The sequence below is a fragment of the Adiantum capillus-veneris genome, chromosome 3 (genome assembly GCF_014529385.1).
Source record: "Adiantum capillus-veneris isolate H3 chromosome 3, ASM1452938v2, whole genome shotgun sequence".
In the NCBI taxonomy this organism is placed as follows: domain Eukaryota; kingdom Viridiplantae; phylum Streptophyta; class Polypodiopsida; order Polypodiales; family Pteridaceae; genus Adiantum; species Adiantum capillus-veneris.
Genome location: NC_140933.1, coordinates 6,530,973 through 6,554,887, shown reverse-complemented (window position 1 = coordinate 6,554,887; position 23,915 = coordinate 6,530,973). Strand labels below are relative to the sequence as shown.

Sequence of the window (23,915 nt, the reverse complement as noted above, 5' to 3'; positions counted from 1 at the left end):
GGCTCAAGAGATATCTTACGCTCTGTCCGAGAGCGGAATTACCTACGCAAGCACGACTGATGCTGATCTTTATCCAGGGAATGAGACATGCGGACCTTCAGAAGGATCTGCATATGATAAGGAGGATGACGCTAAACGATTTGATCAAAGAAGCTCTTTATCTAGTGGATAATTGTGAGGCATACAAAGAAACGGACTTAAAAAGTCAAGGAGATGACACATCCTCTCAACACAGTGTTTCACAGATAAGTGAATCCATTGCCAAGCCAACGGCACCTATTGATCAAGAAAAGCTTATTGACGACTTGGTCAAGAGGTTGATTCCTCTTGTAAGGTCTGATTCGGGAGAGCCGAAGTGGTGTGAAATTGAGAGAAAATGGACGAACCATATGGGGGAAGAGTGCTATTATAGCATGGAAAATGCTAGGGAGAGGTATGTACAACCTGTTCCAGAAGCACCTACTCCACCTAGATACATTACGGGGAATGCGCCAAGACCAGTAGGAGTTTTAAGGCCACAGCTTGTCTTAGGACAACAACCTCCGCTGCCAAGTGCTAGAATGCAGGTAGACATGAGATACATGCCAATGATGGAAGCAACAAATAAACCAACACCAGTACCCGCTACAATGTGGTATAGCAACCAAAGTAAGTACTACCCTTCGAAGCAACAAAATGTGAGAGAAACACATGGAGTGGTGAGGCCGGTACAACCTCCACCTCCTGGGTTTTAGTCGAAAGAAAGAAGGTATGAAATGGACCAAAGGACATTGCGATTCATTGCAAATAGCGGCTTATCTAAGTCAAAGCTTGCTTATAGCCAAGAGGAAATGCTAAAAGGATCTCCTCAACCAGAGACAGATTGTCACAAAAGTCGTGACAACCACTTGGTCAAACAATGTCCTCATACGAAGATCATTGAAGTAAATGCCTATTGTCTTGAGTGTGGCATCACTCACTTGATCCCCGATTACTCGAAAAAACCAAACAAAATCAGGAAAATCACGACAAATGTATCAGGGATTGTTCAGCTACCTAGTAGCTCAGAAAATGAAAATGTCGTACCAGTTCAAGTGGTTACGAGAGCACAAGCTCAAAAGAAAGCTGATACGAATCCAGAGACAAAGAACACGGAAAGTGACACGAGTCCAAAGACAAATGATGGACCAAAGACAAATGCACCTAGTCAGAAAACCAAGAGCAAACGAAATAGTTGGAAAGCTAGAAAGACTAGGATGAAAGCACGTAGGGAACGAGAGCAAAAATCCCTAGCTGAGAAGCTTACCTGCCTTGATATCCACACGAATGACCCTGCAGCTTGCAGACGGACACAAGGAAAAGCCCCTAGGACTGCTAGAAAAAGTACTTGTTACTTCTTGTGGCATTGAATATGAACACACTTTTGCTGTTGTCGACTTTGGCAAGAAGAACAACTATGAAATCATTCTGGGAAGACCATTCATGCGACAATTGAAAATGGTCCAAGATTGGGGTTATGACCATATATACCTGAGACATATGGAAACCATAACAAAGATAAACTTGAGGGACCATAGCTATAGGGATGTGACGAGAACACCGGTGGAGGAGTTTGATTCCGCCACAGTAGCAGGATCAGAACTTCCAGCTTGGTTAGGTAAGCCTAAAGAACTGTGGATGTGTGGAGCTTCACAATGTGGTAGCTTGAAACGTGAGGAATGTATCCTGGAGCGGATTATAGAGGATATGGACTATATCCCAGAACCATTTCTTGAAGAAGAGTTAGAGCCTTTTGGATGGGAACACATCTTGGCTACTCTGGACGTGTGCGCCGTGGAGGATACTCCCACAACAAAGTTTTGTGATGAAAATGGCTATGATATCGTTCCTTATTTTGCAGTGAGTGTAATCCAGGAAAACGAAGAGATCCAGACATCAACAGGCTCTCGTAATAAGGAGCAAACAAAGAAATGTGGAGAATCAAAAGATGAAGAAGACGACGAGTTCTATGACTCTGTAGAACACTTCGAGCTTCCAGAAGATCAACGACCCGGGAATCAATGTCATCGCTACACGAATAAAGTGCATCAAAAGTGGATTCCAAAGTCCTCGGTGAAGACACAGCCACCACAAGCATCCTCATACAGGGCTCCTAATAAGGATGCAAAGACTCAGCTAGGAGGAATACAACCAAAGCAAAGAGCTAACAATGCTCTAATCAATGGGCTAGAAAAGTCCTCCAAGAAACTACCACCCACGAGCAAACAGACAGTAACTTTCCACTACCGGCCAAAAAATCAAGGGGAAGTACAAGAAGTCAACATTGCTGAGGATAGTAGCGATAGTGATGAATCTTACGACATCCCCTAGCATCAACTCAGGCCATCACTATCACCCAACCCCTTCAACAACAACCATGACAGGTCAAAAGAACGGTACAACAAGTCAAAGCTAAAAAGCTCGACAAATCTGGATACCAAAAAGCCAGATCGGATATGGATCAAGAAGACAAAGATCTCTAATGACAAATCACAAGATCCAACACCAAAACAAAAACAAGGAAAGCGTGCACGAACGAGTAAGAATATCACAAAGTCGCAAGCTTTCGCAACTCAGGTTTGGGCTCCAAAGAAGTTGATTCAAGCACAAAAAAGTCAGGAATTCATTTGGATTCCAAAACAACCACAGTATCAATTTTCAAAGCCTGAATCCCGTCCCCAACCAAGCGTACATGGGCTGAAGCAAAGACCACAGTCAACTCACACAACAAAAAGGTGGATCCCAAAGAAGTCTCTTCAAACACAAACGAAGCACGGGGTATGGATTCCCAAACGAGCGTCAGCAACAAAACAGCCAATAATCGCAAAGAAATGGGTCCCAAAGAAGAACAACAAAACTGCTGTCAGTGCATCGCCACTTGAATTCTTACAATTCTTCCTACGATTACAGTACAGTTAGAAGAGAGCAAGTCGCTTCAATCAAGCAAAGATACAGGAGCTTCAAAGACCATTACATTGCTTAGAATAGGAAGCCTCGCCAACAAATGCCAATAAGCAAATTGCTTATACCCACATCTTGTACAACATAAATCTTTTCCATGCATTGACTGTGTATGCATAATAGGGCTACATTACAAGGCCTGCATAGACATAACTTTTAATTGCCCAAGCACAACATATACCCTTTGCGATACCCTGTCGTAAAGGATGACTCCAAATAGGAAGGGGGGAGGCATTCTGAATGCGGACCTAACATTATGACTATTAGAGGGCAGTTTTGTGAGATGCATTGAATTTTTGCGTTTTATTGTGATAAATTTTTGACGAAATTTAGAGTATATGCCCTCATAGTAGTGTTGCAGAGGAGTATGGGGACAAAATCCATATATGAGCCCCTAGGGACATGTGTATAGTGTACATAGCATTTAGATTTCTATTTGAATGATTTTTCTTTTGTTGAGTTGTTTTAAATTTTCTTTGTTTATTATTAAGAAAAAAATATAAAAAATCCATAATCCACATGAAGCAAAGACTGACGAGAGGCCTGAGCACTACAAAGAGAAGAAGGTACAGGAAAACGATGAAACTTCACAAAGTATGTCTCAGCAGCCACTACAACAGCCGAAGAACTTGTCACAAAGCAGTGTCAACATGCAACCGGCAAGTCATACAAGTCAGAGTAGAGTAGCGAAGCCACAAAATGAGTGAGGTGTTAGTCCCAAAGCTTCAAGTAATATTCTTTGTGGTTTTAGCGTCTTAGCTATTCTAGGTACTGCTCAAGCTGGAAGAGTTGAGCATATTTACGTTGTGTCTCTCATGCTGGTATAGGTGAGCAAAAGAGTCGAAGTCTAAGTACTTAAGTCTGGTGAAGTGAAGGAGAAGGTCCAAAAGACACTCACGTACTGGGCACAGTGAGATACGAGTGGAGAAACTTCTACATCGAAAACCCTTCTTGGAAAGGTGGAAGCTATTGAGACATCTTTTGATGTCACATGTGCTACATTTATTCCTCGAAACACCCATCATCTCCTTCTTTCACATTGCATGCTTTTGTTGACAAATTTCTCATATGACTTGCATCAGGCACTCTTTCCGTGTTTCACCCAAGCACTCACCTTTCATGAACATGTACTTCACGTTCAACTGCTCGACTCCAATAAGAGCGTATACCAAAGGCATTTTTTTCCCACCGGGTTTTTTCCCTTTGGTCATCCAGGTTTTAGACCCTAATCTAAAGACACCTATCACCATCCTCTTCTACATATTCCTTCTACATCAACAATAAGGAAATGCTACTCAAATCAATTGACAAATGAATTGGAGCACCAATTTCAGATCATAGCATACTTCTCCTCAATGGTGAGTCGAAGAATGGCCTACAATGACAAAGCTGCAGACAACACTAACAACATGATTGCACAGGATCAAAGAAGTCCCCAATGAAGAAGAGCAGGCATAAAAGTAATCAGAGGATCTTAAAAGATGAATGGTTACAATGATAGACGTCCGCTCTAATGGATCATAGTTCTTGTTGTGGTTCGACAAAGATACAAGCAGTGCAACAGATGAAGCCAAAACAACAGCAAAGTGTTGACCGTTGGGTCAACAACACAACATAACTCAAGAACAAAGAAGTCCTCAATGACAAAGAGCAGACATAAGGGTAATCAGAGGATCTGAAAAGCTTGTCCTTGATAATGCGCATCGAATGCTCGGCAAGGTTTTGAACCTCAAATTAGAATAAATAAGTCCTGGATTCGGCCTGACAGACAGACTTTGCATTGGAGTGCAACTTAGCCTAGGCCCTAAAGAAGTTAAGGATTTAGCCATACAATTTCTACAAAATCCTTACAAAGTTGTCATTGGCTCACAAGATCAGAAAGCCAATCACTCAATTCTACAGATTGTAGAAGTTGTTTCTGAGAATCACAACTACTCCCAATTGACAGATTTGCTGGAGCAAATGATGGATGGAGCTTTCTCTATCCATGATGATAAGAGTCAAGTTAAACGACATTGGGTTCTTTTTGAATTAGATCTGGCAGTAGACCTATCATGACAGAAACAGATGTTGCAGCTCGGAGCGTGGATGTGAAAGACATCAAGTTCGTCATCAATTATGATTTTCCTGAATCATGTGAAGACTATGTACATCGAATTGGACGAACAAGATAAGCTACTGCAAAGGCTATAGTCTCTACTTTCTTTCCAACAACAAAACGACAGCAAAGACCACATCGCCATCGACAATCAGGTCATGTCGGGGACGACATGAGCGCGGAAGAGGGGAATGTTGACCGCTGGGTCAACAACACAACATAACTCAAGTTTCGTACCAAAGTCTTATCTTTTGCGAGTTATGAAATGCTACGGATTATGGCTATAAACATCATTTGTAATGAGTAGTTATTCTAGTTTCAGAAGCCGGGGTGCAATGGCACTTCCAAATTGTAAATACAAAGCCATTTGACCCTTTCAACCCCATTTTTGGTTAAACCTAAGGTAGCCTTAGTATATAAGGTACCTAGGTCATTTTGTAAGAAGACTTTTATCATAATCAAAACTTAGCACTGCCGTCTACTGTGTGTGAGAGAGAAAGAGAGTGAGCGTGAGCTTCATCCTCTCGCTACGCCCGGCTCGCTCAACACATTAGAGATCCGACTGCACCATTGATGTAGGCTCGAGGAGAGCTACGCAACGACGCCAAGCATTCCACACGAGACGAAGCGCACACGCCGACGCATCTACGAGCTATTTGTGGCCGTAAGTGTATCAAACGATGTCTGTTTTCTGCGTGCTAGTAGTCTATAGAATCGTGGCGACATAAGCTACGCATAGGTACTCATAAATATCAGTTTTGGGCACTTTCAAAATTCAGCTCTGTCATCCTTAGCGTTTTCCGCAGATGGGTTTAGAGTGAGGATTTTGAGTGTAGAAGCTTAGGGACAGGTGTATCCTAGTGAGGGGATGGTGTTCCTTAAGTTTCGTATGATTCTAGCATGATTAGGTGAGTTACCTTCCGTATGTGTGTATGTGGCTAGGTGGTGTAGTTGAGAGCAGTGAGGTTCTTGATTGTGGTTTAGTTGGCCTTCCAGAGTGTTGTATGTGTAGGATGGTCTCAGCCTGACAAGCTAAAGAGATTTCCTCCGTGTGCCTATCGTGTCATCTGTGTCCTCGATTGACATTATGTTGATCTAGGTAGTGTTTGCATGCACTTCATGGGTGTGTGAGTCGCTCCCGTCCAACATCCTCTCTCAAGAGCCTCATATAAAAAGCATTGTGAATCTTCCAAGTATCTGGCAACTTCAGTCGAAAGGATACTAAGCTTTGGGAAATTCTCCCTCTTCTGTAGAGACGTCCTTTCTCAAAATCGAAGAAGCACCCAATCATTCTCCTTCAATTGCGAGTCGCGTCAATGCTTGTCTACTGCCTTCTTATGCCATGCTTGAGACTTCCGCAAAGCCTCCTTTACATTGGCACAAGGAGTCTCCAGATTCTGTGTACTAATCTGCTTCAAAAATATTGTCTTTGTGCTCAAAATCAATGGAACCTTTCAACAGTCTCCAATGGTGCCTTCCTCGTAGATTTGTGAATAGTGTTTTTGTAAGCAAACTGTCACAAACTGCTGATGTGTCAAGTCATTGAAGAACAGAGCCAACCTTCTTCAGATCACGGTGTCATGCTGCTTTGCGGGCACGGGGTGAAAGACGAGGATCTGCCTGCAGTTTCAAGGTTTTGCCAAACTGCTGATTTGGGCCAGATTCTGCCATAATATCGGGAGATGATTGGAATGTATGCATTATGTGGTTTTTATAGACCAAAAGTGCTGCAAAGTGAACCAATTGGGCTGACAGGTGAAGAAAGGAAGAAGGGATGTTTTTCTACTTAAAAATGTAGAGCTTGAAGTGTTGGGTAAATTGGGCCAGACTGCTCATCAAACGGAGCCCTGGCGAGAAAGTTATTGCAATTTTAAGCAAAAGTGGTTGCAAATCTGGGACTGGCAGGGCAAAGGGGCACAAGTGGTCAAGGGCGGTTTGAAGTGACAGATGCACAGGGCTTAAATTATGAAGCTTATCGGTCCTTTCAGATCAACAATCGGAGTCTCAGAGGCCAAGTTACACAGCTATGAAGTTTTGACAGGGGCCGGTTTTGAGCCGGTTTGATCACTCTAGAAAGCGTGCCATCATATGTTTTCGGAGCTCGATGAGATTTACAGGGGTAGTGGACACCGACTGGGACTAGCTAAAAGTTACGGTGCATCGATCAGAGTCTCGGTGGTCAAGATTTACCAGTTTAGAGAGTGGTGGCAGTTGGCTACAAAGCAATCCCAGGTGTTTTTTTTTTCACTTTTCCTAGCTTTGGTTGGTGGGCTCGATGGGGTTCAAAAGCGACAAGGATAGTGGGCATCGAAGTTCCAGAAGGTAGCTCATAGTGGAGCTTTACGGGTCGGTGATCGGATCACCAGGGAACAATTGGCAAAGCAGGGCAAGCAGTGGGGAAAAAAAAAGAGGTTGGGGATTTTTTTTGAGGAAATTTTTTTTTTTGAAGTTTCAAGCTATTGGAGGCGACTCACCAAAGAGTGCACGTGGCGGGAACAGTCCCATATGCATTGGAGGGTGGCCGGATGCCGAGATATATAACCCAAACGATGAGGGGAATGGTGAAGTGTGGAGGGGTGAGGAGCCGGCTATGGCGAGACATGTGTTGACTCTGTGTTGGCTGCACTCAGGGGCGAAAGCCCGGTGGTTTTGGCCTGTAGCGGCCCCACATCGGTGGCGCGCTGGCGTGGCTAGCCTGTGGCGGTTGGTGTTGCAATGGTGACGTGGCGCCCGCCAAGGGCTCATTCCCACGGCCCCAGTTTTAGAGAAGGCAAAAAAGACCCCCCCACAATAGCGATGTCGCTATTGCTCCCATGGGGAGAGGTCCTGCGGTAGGGGACAGAGAGATAGAGAGAGAGTTCGAAGGCTTCAAGCGGCAAGGCAAAGGGGGCAATCCCGCCACATACAGCAAGAGAGTCGGAAAAGAGCAAGAGAGAGAACCCAAAGGCAGGCCAAAGGGGTGAATTCAAATGGAGAGCCGAGCGGCCAAATTGGGCAAGGAAAGGTACCATGCAGTTACCAAAAAAACCAAGTGTGCCAAGTGGTGGCAATGCAAGGAAATTCCAAATGAAGCTGCAAGTGAAGTGCACGAGCAAGTGAGAGCTCCATTTTTTCCCTTTTTGGGAGACTTAGACCTCTATAAAAGGGATATTTTGCACTAAACAAGGGTTTGGTTGGTTCTTTTGGGAAGGGTCGGTTTTCAAGCATTCTTGGGAGAGCTTTTGGGGGAACCTGTTGGAGCAGTAAGGAGTTGTTCTGCTTAAGAGCAATTGGAGAAGCCAGAGCACAAGGAAGCGGGATGGTGAGACAGCTCGGGGAAGAATTCTGAGGCGAGGGTTGCAATTCGAAATGCATACCAAGCGGGCGTATGCAACTGGATTGTAAAGAGCAGTTAGAAATCTTACAGTGTATCTGCTGTACCACCACTCTTGAGTTTGGAAGCTTTGTTTCTTTATTGTATCAATAAATATTGTTGTTATTTGCAGTCTACTCTCCTAAACTCTCTTGAATCTTCAGTATTATGTGTATTAAACTATTAATTACATCTATCTGCACTCTATTATCTTAATTTGAACGTCTGCTAAGCTCCTGTCTACAGCCAGAAGCCCGGTGCTTTCCTGATCAACCCTCGAGAACCGCGCGCTCCGACAACGGCCGAGGGACCTAAACCGTAAGAAGAACAAGTAACAGCAGAAGAAGAAGCCCTACCAACCTATGGAACCCCGTTCGATGGGGCCCAAGTGACATAAAGGAAATATAAATAAAGCGAGACCACACACACACAAGGAAGGAATTGTGTAGCAGCTGATGACATGGCAAATGTATGGAAAGCCCGGATTTCACGCTGGATTGCTGACGTGGCAAACTGTACGAATTTTGGCGTTTTGCGCTGATTGCTGACGTGGCAGTTGTACAGATTTTCGTGGTTTACATTGGCAGCTTTTGGGCATTGCTTTTGGACCAGATGCTTTTGAATTTGAAGGCTTTTCACTGTAAATTGCTTTTGGGACCTAGGTCCTTTGAATATGAGGCCATGGACTCATTCTCTAACATGCTTCCTGGAGAAGGTGCAGAGTCTAGAGTACCGGCTTGTACTGAGTTGATGCAATATAAAGAAATACCGAAAGGGGCTTCAAGATTTGGGGCCAATACTCTTTTGGGTGGAATTCCACCACTCCGTGTCGTGTGTCGTCTATTTAGTTGTTATTGAATTGCTAAAAGTCTGTTCAATCTGTTCTTTTCTATTGGCACGTGGTGCCCATCTTGTGACACAAACTCCAATAGAAGCAAATACTCTTGTCACCGATTCTTGTTGTCAAAGACTTCAACAAGTCCAAAACCACTGAATTTGCTATCTCCGAATTCCCATTTGTCTATGATGCAACGACGATGAGAATTTAAGATGAGTGTCTATATTCTCACAAATTGCTCTCCAAAACAAACTCGTGAATCTCGGTCTCTATCGAAGTTGGCCTTGACTCCTCCATCAAAGAAAATCAAGACTTCCTAATCTCGTACTTTGCTCCACGCTTTGTAAAGCTCAATACTCTCATCCTTCTACTCTAAGGTCGCCCCCATAAAATATAGAACCAGTCTTGCCTTGGTCTTTCTTTTCTTTGCCCACTCCCCTGTCGATTTCGACATCTCTGGCTTGTCCTCAACTTGCTTTTTTGGTTCTTTCTTACAACACTTGGCAAGAATGTGCCATGTTCCTCGCATCCATAACACTTGTCCGCTTTGAAGAATTCTGGACGCTGCTATACTGTGCAGTTCGGACCAACGGATTTCTTCTCTTGTTTCTTGCCCTTCGTTTTCTCATCGGAAGACTCTTTCCCCACTCAAATGAACACTCACTTATTCGAGGGATAAGTCTAGAAGCGAGAATGAATACGAAAACTATCATTGGTATGTTCCATGAGCCTGTGAATGCTCTAGGACTATTACTTCAAACATTAACGTCCGATCTCTTTTAGTAAACCGCAACAAAACCGCTTCCTCTACTCTAGAAAAGGAATCTTTCGAAAAGAAGTTATTGGCAAAAAGGTATCCCAAAGCCCTTGATAATAAATTACCAAGGTATCTTCCTTTTCCATCCTCAAATGATTCCAAGTTGTAATGACATCTTGATTGCACTCCTCAATTAACCATGCCGAGGTGAACAATCTTTTGAACTATGTTTACGGAGCTTTCTTGCGCAAGAGCAAGATCAACCAACATGTCTGAGCATTACCCTTAAGAAAAGATGCCGCCTTTCATACATTGGATGCTCCTCTCAATTATGCACTAGCCAGTTGTCACGTGCACATCTAACCCTATTTGCATGTTGACAAATTAACTCCTATTTCTAGGGTTTAGGACAGCCTAGGAAGTGTTCTAGCACCCTTGTGAGCCTGTACGCAGGACATGCATGTCTAGGCACCCTAGAGTAGTTGCATACCCTCTGATTGCACAAGAGCACAATCCGTGTCTACTAGGTGTAGGCATTGGTGAGTGTTCCCTTATAGCCCCATTAGTGCCAAGCCTAGGTAATAATTGCATACGAAGCACCTCTTATTAGTGGGTCATCAACTTATTAATAAGTGACATTCAAGCATTATTTTTGCAAGGTCGAGGAGCTCATCATGACACTGCTAGGCCCAGCATGAAGTTCATATATAAGTGATCTTGGGGGTCACTTCTTTGGGCAAGAAAAAGTACCCTCAGTACCTCCATCTGGCGTGTTCAGCCCTGCATAGCCAACGTTTTTCAGTCATCTTCATCAGTGTTTTTCAGCCCATGTCACCAGTGTTTCAGCCACATCAGAACCAACGTCTTCTAACAGTACCAACATCGCAGATCAAGACCAACCCTAGCGTTTTCAACTACAGCAGAATTCAATTCTTAGCCTCACATGACCAAGCATTTACCGCAAGTACCCGTCAAGCATCTCGCATTAGTACCATTGTAACAACACTTTGTGCAATCTAAATCAAATACCTCTCTAGCGATAGAGAGGGGGGCCCTTGGAGAGGGGTTTGAGTCTTGAGACCCCATCTGGTGTTAGTGCTCTCTCTCTCTCTCTCTCTCTCTCTCTCTCTCTCTCTCTCTCTCTCTCTCTCTCTCTCTCTCTCTCTCTCTCTCTCTCTCTCTCTCTCTCTCTCTCTCACACACACACACACACACACACACGCAGGCACGCACAGAATCTTCATTTACAGTATCACTCTCATTCCTGTCTCTAGTCTTTGCACATCTCTCATGAAGTAAAAGGAACTCTCTCATTCAATAAAAGGAACCTTGAGTAAGCATTGAGCACTCATTTGAGCATACACCATCAATCACTTCCACTGCACCTTACACCAGTATGCCGTGTCATCAAATTTGTGACAATCTCAATGCTAGAGAGCCATGTCATAGCTTACGAGAATCGGATGTTTTAAAGCCCGAGAGAGTTGCACACATTTATGAAAAAGAGCTCTTAGCAATCATTGATGCTTCGACTCTGCGACATATTTCTTCTCCTAGAATAAGCTTTTAGAGAAGCATATGAGATGGGTAATGTTAGGTTCAGGGGAAGAGTTCATGGTGATAGCTCAAGATGAGTGCTCCGTACATACTGTAAGGTGTAGCGAAATGAATGTTAAGATGAGTGCTCCGAACTGTGCTCAAGGGTTCCTTTTGTTCTTATGGAAGGGAGAGCCTTCCGTTCTTAATGAGAGAATGCTATGATCACAAACAAAGTGAATGGACATTGTGCGTGCGAGTGTAAGAGACTGAGAGATAGAGAGAGAAGAGAGATACGACATCAGAGACGTAAAACCCTCCTCCGAAGGCCACACTCTCTATGGCGAGAGTGGTCTACTTATGATTGCACAAATCTCTACAATGCTTGGACTTGCCGATGATGTCGACGACGATGAGGACAACGACAAGACGGGCTGAAATCTGAAAATGCTAAGGGTTCCGGGCTGAAACTGTAAACCTTGCGGAAACTGACCGTGCGGTGAGGAATTGCTGAGGGAAGGTGAGATCAGCGAGGTTCGGGACTTGATCTGCGGTGTCTAAGGGATGAAAACTGAAAACGCTGGTGGTTCTTGATGTTCCGTCGCGGTGAATCTGCAAAACGCTGAGGTTGGCCTGCAAATAAAAAACACTAGGGCTGAATTCTGTGCTTGTGCAAAAACGCTAGGCTTCTGTTGTGTCTTGCTGTCGCCAGGTTTCTCTACAATGCAAAACGTTGGGGCTGATCTGCAATGGAGAAAAACGTTGGCTGTCCTTGGCTGAAAACGCTAAGTCTCCTGCCCGGGGAAGTCTTGCTGAGAAGTTGCCTGTTGAGCAAGGTGCTCTTGCTGCCTCTTCTGCCAATTAATGCTAGCCTAGGTTTGCTTATATACAAACTTACTCAATTTGCCCTATCTACTTTCCAACAAAAGTCACTTAAAAATAATAAGTGAAAAATATCAAAAATAGGAAAAATAGACTAAAAGCACTGGAGAATTCCCCTGAAGGATTCTGATGGGAATGCTTATGATCATGTTGTGTGCAACCGGAGGATATGCATCTACACTAAGTGTTTGGACATGCACGGTCTGCGAACAGACTCACAAAAGTGCCAGATCACTTCTAAATCTAGACTGACTGGACTGACTGAACCCTGATCATGTTGTAGCTTGTCCACGGACACACAGGGTTGGATGTGTCACGTGACATCCCTCCTTTTCAAAGTGAGGTACTGGTACCGAGCTGTATGGCGTCGAGGGAGATCGCCAATATCATCCGGAATCCTGGAAGGCCTGGAAGGGACTCTTCGCCGGTCCACTCTAATGTGTGGGTCGTGCGGTACTTGAACTTCATAAAGGTCTGCAACGCTTGCTTCTTTGGGCCGCGCCGAAAGCGACACAAAGTCTTCTGTGGCTCCTTCAATGCTTCAACTGCGTCAAAAGTCATGCTTCTTTCTTCTTCAAGAATCTCCATGGCTTCAAATTCCTGAAACCATTTCCAACACAAAACCATGAACATATCCATTCCATGTAAAGTGAGTAGAAACAATCTTGTCTTCCTCAAAGACTGTGCATGCAATGTAGATGAACAAAGAGACGGAGTGCCAAACCGTTCACCACACACACGCAAACAATGAGATCGAATCTTTCTCTTTTGATCTAAAGCAATCAACTGTGGCAATTCACAACGGAAATGCCCATGCTTGGTGCTCATACTTTCATGTGCTCTTTCTACGAATGTGTCATGCCAAGGAAGAGACATGGAATATGACTTCCTTGAGTGCATACTTTTTAGCTTTTCATGAGAAATCCGCACATATCCGTGCTCATTCATAAGTGAAACGTGCTCAACGTACAATATGTCATGCCTAAGAAAAGGGATCACATAAAGAAGCTGACTAAAATACAGGAAACGATCACGAATGAAACACTCGAACAATGCATGCATACTAATCATACAAACACATAGTACTTCCTGTGGGGTCTTTGGACCTAGGCTCGAGAGCCAGGATCGGTTCTTCGTGACTGATTGAATCTACAACGAGGTTAGCTTCGCTAAAAAAAGCATCAACTAACTCATCATCCTTGTGAACAATCACATCATCTTCATGCAACTCATCATGCTTGTGAGAAATCACATCTTGATCATGCAAATCATTATGCTTGTCATTGTCAACCAAATCATCATGCAAATCATTGTCATTCAAATCATCATGCTTATCATCATGCAAATCCTGTGTATCATGCTTTGGAGAAGAAGAGACGGAGAGAGTCTTCCTTTCCCAAATCTCTTGCATCTGTGCCTGCACTTGAGAAAAGAGTCGCAAGAACTCTTTCATGTGTTTGTTGCTCTTCTCTTGACTTGCTTTGTTCTCGCGGTCATATTCTGCTTGTCTTTCGTTGTTCTCGCGATCAAATTGTGCTTCTCTTTCTTTGTTCTCGCCATCCAATTTGGCTTGACTTTCTTTGGCTTCCAAGGCGTACTTACGCTCTATCTATGGCTGCCATTTCTTCGTCGTAGGCCTTTCTTTCCGCTTCTCTTGCTTCGCATTCGAAATTGTTGTCCATAAACAACTGCATCAACTCCTTCATAGGAGTTAGTGCAATCCTTGGCGTAGATGGGGAAGGGGGAGGGTCGGAAAAACCTCCTGGTGGGGAAAATTCTTCTTCGCCTCTCTCATATTCATCACCTCCAAGCGAAGTATCCATTCCGCTTCGAGTGATGACCATTCTGAAGTCGTGGGTTCTTGGGGCTCTTGGTTCTTGGGGTTCTTGTGGTCTTGGGTTCTGAAGTTCACGAGGAACTTGGGAATCTTGGTTCTTGGGGTTCTTGGGTTCTTAAGTTTACGAGGAACTTGGGTTCTTGTGGGTCTTGAGGTTCTTGAGGGTCTTGAGGTTTTCTTTCGCTTGCAAACCGTGTTTGAGAAGGATCTTCTCTTCACCCGAGTTCTACTCCTTTCTCGGGCGCACCCCTTGGCGGCCTTACGCTCACACCAAGGTTGCTTTTTCCTACCTCAAGTCGATTGGCCGGCTGCTAAGTGCACGGTCCGCTCTCAATGAGTGAAAAGAGACACAAGGGGAGGCTGGACAAGCCCTTCTTTCTTGGGATTCCTGTCACTCTTCAAAAACACGATTAGGAATCGACACGCCCAAGCGAACTTGGGTTCGTGCGACCTCAACAAGCAAAAAAATTTGTTGTGATTCTTCTGGTTCTTTCCTTGAGTGATACAGAACACTACCAAAGCTCTGATACCAATGTAAGGTGTAGCGGAATGAATGTTTGCACTTTGCTAAAGATGAGTGCTCCGAACTGTGCTCAAGGGTTCCTTTTGTTCTTACGGAAGGGAGAGCCTTTCGTTCTTAATGAGAGAATGCTATGATCACAAACAAAGTGAATGGACACTGTGCGTGCAAGTGTATGAGACTGAGAGATAGAGAGAGAAGAGAGATACGACACCAGAGACGTAAAACCCTCCTCCGAAGGCCCCACTCTCTATGGCAAGAGAGGTCTACTTATGATTGCACAAATCTCTACAATGCTTGGACTTGCCGACGATGTCGACGAGGACGAGGACAACGACGAGACGGGCTGAAATCTGAAAATGCTAAGGGCTGAAATCTGCAAATCTTCTATTTGCTGAATTCTAACTCTATGTCGATGACGACGGCGATGACGACAATGCGACGACGACGTGCTGAAAACGCAGATGTTGGAATCTGCGTTTTCCAGGCTGAAACTGTAAACCTTGCGGAAACTGACCGTGCGGCAAGGAACTGTTGCGGGAAGGTGAGAACTGCGAGGTTCAGGACTTGATCTGCGGTGTCTAAGGGCTGAAAACTGAAAACGCTGGTGGTTCTTGATGTTCCGTCGCGGCGAATCTGCAAAATGCAAAACGCTGAGGCTGGTCTGCAAATCAAAAACGCTAGGGCTGAATTCTGTGCTTCTGTAAAAACGCTAGGCTTCTGCTGTGTCTTGCTGTCGCCGGGTTGGTCTGCAATGCAAAACGCTGGGGCTGATCTGCAATGGAGAAAAACGCTGACTGTACATGGCTGAAAACTCTAAGTCTCCTACCGAGGGGGGGGTCTTGCTGAGAAGTTGCCTGTTGAGCAAGGTGCTCCTGTTGCCTCTGCTACCAATTAGTGCTAGCGTAGGTTTGCTTATATACAAACTTACTCAATTCGCCCTACCTACTTTCCAACAAAAGTCACTTAAAAATAATAAGTAAAAAATGTCAAAAATAGGAAAAATAGGTTAAATGCACTGGAAAATTCCCCTGAAGGATTCTGATGGGAATGCTTACGATCATGCTGTGTGCAACCGGAGGATATGCATATACACTAAGTGTCTGGACATGCACGGTCTGCGAACAAACTCACAAAAGTGCCAGATCACTTCTAAATCTAGACTGACTGGACTGACTGAACCCTGATCATGTTGTAGCTTGTCCACGGACACATAGGGTTGGATGTGTCACGTGACATATACACAAGGTTCCTTTTACTTTAAATGAGAGAGATGTGCAATAGAGAGAGAGAGAGAGGACTATTGTAACAATACGTCATAAATTCTACATTTTTACATACATATTCAGACATGTATCCGTTACATAATGTCTGCAATGACTCTATTACCTAGACAACTATATAACTATTGTAACTTGTAAATCCATGTGTGGGGAACACTCATTAGAGTATGGGCATGTCTCTGAATTTATCATCTCCATCTCAAAATCTCTTAAGGAGAAGCGATAGCGGGTGGGCTATTTTGTGGCTATGCTTGACCTAAATGAGGTACCTACTTTCTCGTGTCAAGATTTTTCTAGTCACACAAACTACCGACCCAAAACCCAAAAAATAATTTGTATATTATGCAAATCCGTGCCTCATCCGTACGTACTGTTCCATATTGTATGGATGTACTGTACCGAGGGGATCATTACGTACGTATTGATGCAACCTAAATAGCTTTGTAAGGGTAGGTCGAGCGATGCCAGAGAAAGAAACCCCACGATTTTTAATACAAATGTCACTTATTAATGATAATAATATCATTAATAAGAGTTGCTTCATATGCGAGAAATCTGAGAAGAAATCTTCATCGACCCACACTGTCTCGTGAATTCCACAATCCTTAGAACTTCAAAAAGTGTTGCCATGATTGTTTCTTAGAATTATGCATAAAGCCATACAAAGAAATCTCCCATGGCTCACTTCAACTTTGTTACAATCTCGGGTTCATCCTCTTCAAGAATCTCCTTTGGGTATTTCCGTGAAACAACTTCAACCAAGAAACATGGAAAACGATGTGCATTGACCATAAATTAGCTAGCTACAATTTCGTAGATACATCATTTATCTTTTTAATGACTAGCAATGGACAATACATCCTAAAAGACAATTTTGGACACTTCTTTCCTACTTGCTTAAGCCTTTGCTTCATGATTCTAAGATACACCCAATCCCCTTCCTTGATAGTAACATCTTGACAATGCTTGTTAGCTTGAATACGATTCATGAGCCTTGCTTAGCCGAAACTTCAGTTTTCCAAGGACTGGCTCTCAACATTGAGATAAGGCAATTGACTGATCAATCTAGTCAACAAAGTGCTCCCTCATACGAGTTCTACCAATGGCACTAGAATAGGAGTCATGCAAAATTGCTTGTACTAATGGGAGATACTATTCCAATGTGATTGTTAATCATGCATATATTGACTTCAATTCATCAAAGACTAACTAATTGTAAATCTCATTTTGACCAATTTTGGTGGATGATATGTGAATGAAAACTTTAACTTACTGCCAAAATTTTCAAGAGTGCTTGCAAAAAAACTTAACATCACTATCTGAAACAATGAAATCTAGCAAATCATAAAGGGGATGTAAATGCTTAATGAAACAAACGTGCAACATCTTGTACTGTTATTGTGGCCTTGCAAGGAATGAGCAAAACTATCAACGATGGTTAAGCAAGTCAAGTGGTATACTAGGTTGGGAGATACGACCCTCATAGTAGTAAGTACTCTCAAGCTATGTGTGCAGATGTGCACTTGTGAGGGAAGTTAGCTACCTCTAAATTTGAGGTAACATTTACAAACCTCTAGGCCAGCTTTTTCGCTTACAAAGCATCCATTTTCCCTTACATCTGGCAATCACAAGCATTTTCTAGCAAACAAGAACAATCCTTTCTTCCGCAGTTTTCATCCCTAAGTAGCTCTGCTCACTTGCTGACATTTTGTGCAACAAATGCCCACTGCATTCAGCCATCAACCTTGGCTGTTGGAGTCGCTAATACAAGGTTAACAAAAAGGATTGAGATTTCGTAATTGATCCATTCTATCTAATCGTATATTCAAGCGTTATCTCTAGAGTAGCTTCTCTCACTCAGAGTATTGTAGGACTTGCCATTGTGCATAACCTTGCACCTTCAGCTTACACAGGAAATGCAAACATTGTATAATGGGGATAGCAATTGTGGTCCCCCTATAAGAGGGTAGTTGCCTTGGTTTGAAGGCTCGAACACATCAATGTAGTGAGACCTTGGCCCTTATATCGTTATTCGTAGTCACAACTTTGTAGAGATGCATCGGAAACATGAAGATTTTGAGCATGAGTACCAAGATTTGAGCAGAGTATGATGACAAGGATCACACCCCAGTTAGCATATCTGCTTTTAAGTCTTGGTACTCTTTGGGCAACCATCACTTCCATCTCCTTGATGACAAGGATCACACCCCAGTTAGCATATCTGCTTTCAAGTCTTGGCACTCTTTGGGCAACCACTAGGTCTCCATTTCGGTTTTTTTTGTTTTACAAGTGACGTGGGAAATGTATATTAGAGAAGGCAGAAAATTTTTAACTGGGCTTTGGCTGCAAGGAGGCAGCAAAAATTTTAAAAATATACATTGATGGAGCACCTCCTAGTTTCATGAAACCAACAACTGGCATTGTTGCCGGGTAACACCTATTTAGGGGGATAAACGTCGGAGCGGCGTTTCATGCATGTGGCAATCTCTGGAACATCTCGAAACGGCCAACCGTTCTAAACAAGCAGGTGATACCGTAACGGTTGGTTCGAAACGGTTCCAAACAGCCTAGAATGGCAAGATTTTCAGATGTCTATCTTGTGAGCCTCCCCCTTATAAAATACCCCTCCTACCACCCCTTACCTTCACAACACAGATAACCTTTCAAAGGCCAAGGCTCAAGCTCTACCCCCCCCTCTCTCTCTCTCTCTCTCTCTCTCTCTCTCTCTCTCTCTCTCTCTCAACTTTCAAGCTCTCTCCCTCTCCCGCTCCTTCTCTCTCTCTCCTTCTCAAGCTCTCAAGTGTACAAGACACACATTTGCCATAGTAAGGTCGAATGGTATTCAAGCCGAGATTTCTGTGAGTATTAAAGTCAAAGGACTAATATACTACTTGTATTTGATCACAAAGAGCTAAAAATTACATTATTTGGATGTTTGGAATGCCTCCCATTCCGTGCCATTCCCGTTTCGGACCCAACGCCGTTCCCCCGTTCCACAGGGATCCTGTCGCCATTCCCGTTCCGGGTCTTCAGGGAGTCATGCAAGTAGTAATGGATGCTTAGGCCCATGGCTATAGTGTATAGGTTTCTACCTAGTCAGCGCAGTCTCATGGACACTTAAGTCTCCATTTCTTGTAGTTCAGCCTATCACTTGGCAAATGCGGCCTACAATACAAATTTGTGCCGGATGATGTGTGTGTGAAAGGCCCATTGTTTTAAGTTTGCCAACTCCGCCAGAAGTGCATGATAGGCGTGGGGACCTGTGCCGGAAGTTGAGGTGACTTTTTCCCAAACCCAAGACATGTAAAAGCTGGCGGGCGATATTATTGGGACCGTTACGTATACGCGATAATACCAAAAAAGTGGATCGGGTCCTACGCAGATTTCAAAACAGCAAAAAAGGAAAAAGACGGCACTTACAGCAAAGCCCATGAAGTTGATATGAAAGCCATGCGCTGATTTTTTATTCTCTCTAACGATCACTTTCGCCAGTGTGGGTATGTAATGCCCTGATTAATTTATCAATAAATCCAAGGTTGAGTAATTTACTTGCTGGGTAATTTAAAGTTTACTGGACTTACTGCTGACACAAAAAAAATCACCTGCGTAACTCTCGCCCACTAAGTAGAATTCGTTCTTTGCATACTCTGGGAATTTCTTGAACCAACCCACAAGAAATACATACGCATCCTCGGCTGCAAAATGTTTTTAGAGGAATGCAAGGGCTATAATCGATTAGTTCAAAGGTTCAAAATACTGAAACCTGATATGTAGGCATGCGTAACGCTGTACACCTACCAATGGGCTGGTCGGCCAAATGACGATAATCTGAATAAGTCTTGGTGTAAGAAAAGCCGGTGCCATAGGGCGACTCCAGGAAGATGATGTTTGCAGCTGGAGGTAATAAATTAAAAACAAAGATGGAGTCATCTCTCTTATGTTACAGGTTAATTAATAATTAATAATAATTTTATAACCGGTTAATATCAAGGTAGCCTAACCTTTGGTCCAAGCATTTTTGTTGAGGACAAGGCCCGTTCCGGAGTTATTGGTGAAGAAGGGACCCAATTCGCTGAGGGCTCCGTTGCCAACAGACGAGCAGCCCGGGCCTGCGCTAAGGCCGCCACCACCATTCAACCATTGCACAATGCATTTTCCAAATCAATCAAATAAGTTCTTTATTGCGACTGACACACGAGGACAGCGTGCTTTGCCAACTTGCCATGTGCAGCTGCGGGGCTGCCGGAGCTGCCAGCCGCCCATCAAATCAATTTAACGCTAGCCTACCACCCTATTGAATACAAAATAAAATCTGGCCAATCACAGAGCGGCGTCGGGGGGCAGAGACAGAGAGGGAGAAGATAATCAGAAAAGCTAGAGAGAGAGAGAGAGAGAGAGAGAGAGTAGCATAAAGAACTCGTCAGAAGACGAAGAGAGGAAGCTACAACTTAGGGTTGCAGAGAGATCAGAGAGAGAGAGAGAACTGAATATCGTATCTATGGCATATGCATAATCTCTCCCAAGCACAGAAAGAAACTGTTCCTAAATGCCCCGACCAAATATATTCAATGTGAGTGACAGCGAGCGTGCGTGTGCGTGTGTGTGTGTGTGTGTGTGTGAGAGAGAGAGAAGGGGGGGGGGATAAACAGAGAGCTCGCACTGCCGCGCTTACCTCCATTGAGCCAAAGGACAAGAGGACGCTGAGAGGCATTGCGGTGTGAGGATTGAAAGAACCAATAGAAGAGCGCTCGGCCATGCGACTCATTCACCGTGATGTAGCCAGCGTAATGCTTGAAGGCAACCTGCGGCTGGCCCGGCAGCCTTGTCACCTCTTGCCTCTCATCAGCACCATGGCACGGCCGCCCCCTCAAGCTCGCCAACACCACGATCGCCACGCTCCACTGTACTATTGTGCCACCCAAATGTGGCCCTCCGCGTGAGGGCATCGTTGAGGGAGGGGGAGTGCGTACTATGGCCGGGTTTCTTTTAGTACGCGAGAGAGCGAGAGAGAGAGAGAGAGTCCCACAGTGTGTACCTACAACGTCCAACAAGAGTGTGTACCGTGTGACATGAAGCAGAGTGTGTGTGTGTGTGTGTGTGTGAGAGAGAGTGTCCAGAGAGAGAGAGAGAGAGAGACCACTCGTGTGTGTGTGTGTGAGTGTGTGGTCACTGGTGTTTTCGAACTTGGAGAAGGGTGAAACTAGAGCGGGTGCACATGCGGCACTTGGCAGCTAGAGGATGGATTGTGTCCCTGCCTACTTGCACCGGCGCAGCAAACAACACACGAGGTGTGGCTGGTGCCGCTTGGTAGTTAAAAGTAGAGAGCATTGGTGAGACTGGCAATTACTTGCAAGGGTGCCACCGTTTTATAGGTAGCCAGCCCTTTTTCTTTGGGTCGCGACTCGCCGGCATGAGCGAGAGAGTTTTTGTTGTACTTTTGTTGGGACCTAGGGCGGAGAAAAAGCTTCCGAGTGGCCCCACTATATTGGTCCTCTCATTGCAAACATGCGAAACAGGAGCATGCATGCATGCACTCAGTAACTAAGAGCTGATCCACACCAGGCTGGATAAGCTTGCCAACATTAGAATTTGATCCTTTGGTTGTAATCTATTTTTGTACTAAGTAACTTTTCCTAATCTATCTACATTACCATATTATGGAGGGCCAAATTCAGGCCTATCACTTGGTGTTGCGCAACAAAGGCGATGTGCCGAATCAGTAGGGATGGCCGGAGTCGAGAGGTAGATGAACAGGCTGGCTTGCACGTAGCCGAAGAGGCACGGAGTGGAGGTATGGTCAGAGGTAGCCGAATAGGCATCTTGCCATTGCTGGAGGATAACCCTCTCTCTCTCTCTCTCTCTCTCTCTCTCTCTCTCTCTCTCTCTCTCTCTCTCTCTCTCTCTCTCTCTCTCTCTCTCTCTCTCTCTCTCTCTCTCTCTCTCTCTCAGTTTCCCACGACGTTAAAAATCATATTTTTCTTCTTCCTTTAAGGGGCAGTTGGAAAAATTGAGAGGTATGGCAGTCAATGCCGCTGTTGATAGTGGTGGAGGTGCGTGGAGTGCCACTGTCGGCGGTGGTGGAGGTGCATGGAGTCGCAGTGCAAAATATTGTGGAGGTGTTGCAGCATGGAGTGCAGCAATAGCAGGCAGTATGTAGAGCCATGAAGAGCGAGGTCGAGGCGTATGAGGTTGGCATTACGCAGGCAATCGTGGAGGTGCTACATGGAGTAGGAGCAATAGTGGGCACTATATAGATCCAAGGGTAGAATCCCGATTGTATGAGGCCGGTGCTGCAGGCAGTGGTGGAGGTGTTGTAATAGGGATTAGCAGCAATAGCGGACAGTGTTTGGAGCCAGGCAGAGAGGCCAGGCCAACATATGCAGCTGGCACTGCTAGAAACTATCTTCTTCGTATGTACACCCAGCACGAATCTGCCCTACTTGGCCTCTTCACTCTCTCCCTTTGCTAAGTATTTACCAAGATGAGCCAAAGATCAGTTGGCCCTTGCTCTGACAAGGAGGGAAGTCTGTGCCTTCTTTACATTCTTAGGATTGTTGCCCCATGTCTTAAGCATGGTGTTTTGTAGCGCCTTTGCGTATGAGAAGGGCGCATGCCAAGGGTTGGGGGATTGGTTCATCGCATTAAGGTTCAAGGTAGCTTCCACTTCGGATTGGCCACCAAAAAGGAACGTGATTCCATGCACTCCAGGTGGTACTCTCCTCTTCAGCATGTTCAGTGTGTACACAACAACCTTCTCAGGAGAAGCCCTATCCTTGCACTCGGCACCAGTGTGATGACCATGCTGGGCATCAAAAGAATACCCTCATATATCACATCATTTCTTTGCCAAGAAGTAGAACACTCGGCCACAGCTAGCGTCTCGTCAATCCCATGATCTCTCTCTCTCTCTCTCTCTCTCTCTCTCTCTCTCTCTCTCTCTCTCTCTCTCTCTCTCTCTCTCTCTCTCTCTCTCTCTCTCTCTCTCTCTCTCTCTCTCTCTCTCTCTCTCTCTCTCTCTCTCTCTCTCTACCAACATCAGGCATCAAATTGTGATGCTGAAAAAACGGGTAGAGAGAGACAGAGAGAGGGAGAGCGAGAGACCTTGCAACATATATTATGCCTCTGTGTGCAGGTCTCAAATGATCGGCCGAATTGAAACGACGCCACGACGAGGTACAAGGTTATGCGAGGGATAGATAGAGAGGGTCGGGGGGGGGCTTCTTATTTGAGGTGCATGGGAGCTGAGGCCTTATACGGAGCAACAAATCTCTCAGTGCATCGCTGAAGTGAGGACGTCAATTGAGCAGCTAAATTCTTCGGTGAGTTTGTGTTAGAAGTTTGGATGTCTGGGGCTTCACTTGCAGTGGCGATTATCCCACCACTTGGATGGCCAAGACTCACTAATAGAAAATAATTTAGCCGCTTTGAAACCAAGGTGCAGGGTAGAGAGAGAGAGAGAGAGAGAGAGAGAATTTCCATTGATGGTGGTTTGCTTCTTCGGATTCCCGAGAGTTGGCGGATGGTCAGGCAGCTTAGTGTTACTATTTAATAATCTAATAATCTAGTAAATTTTCATAATCTAATTAATTTAATTAGTCATATTCAGCATGGAGGAATCTGAGTGCCATGATTTTGAGAATCACGTAGAGGGGCCGATATTGTGGCAGCAAAAATGGGAGGGAGCACCTTTTCGCTCTTGTGCTAGATTTGCAACATCACACATGCAAATTTTCTCGTGAGGTTCTTGTGGATACAGGCGAAAACTTTTTGTGAGGTCTAACGATAAGGAGAGGTGCAATCCTGAGAATGTAAAGAAGGCCTTTTCGCTCTTGA

The 23,915-nt window shown here is 44.5% G+C and overlaps 1 protein-coding gene across 1 annotated transcript in view; it reads right to left on the bottom strand.

The window, feature by feature from the left end:
* LOC147460460 (putative serine carboxypeptidase-like 23) overlaps positions 1-21,128 on the bottom strand; it is a 42,410-nt gene extending 21,282 nt beyond the window's left edge. Inside the window, exons 1-5 of the mRNA XM_086507729.1 lie at positions 20,755-21,128; positions 20,084-20,191; positions 19,881-19,976; positions 19,685-19,777; positions 19,503-19,591 (exon numbers count right to left, since the gene is read on the bottom strand). Coding sequence (XP_086363855.1) covers positions 19,503-19,591; positions 19,685-19,777; positions 19,881-19,976; positions 20,084-20,191; positions 20,755-21,028 — 660 coding nt within the window. The 5' untranslated portion in view covers positions 21,029-21,128. The remainder of the gene's footprint in view (positions 1-19,502; positions 19,592-19,684; positions 19,778-19,880; positions 19,977-20,083; positions 20,192-20,754) is intronic.
* Between the last annotated feature and the right edge of the window lie 2,787 nt (positions 21,129-23,915).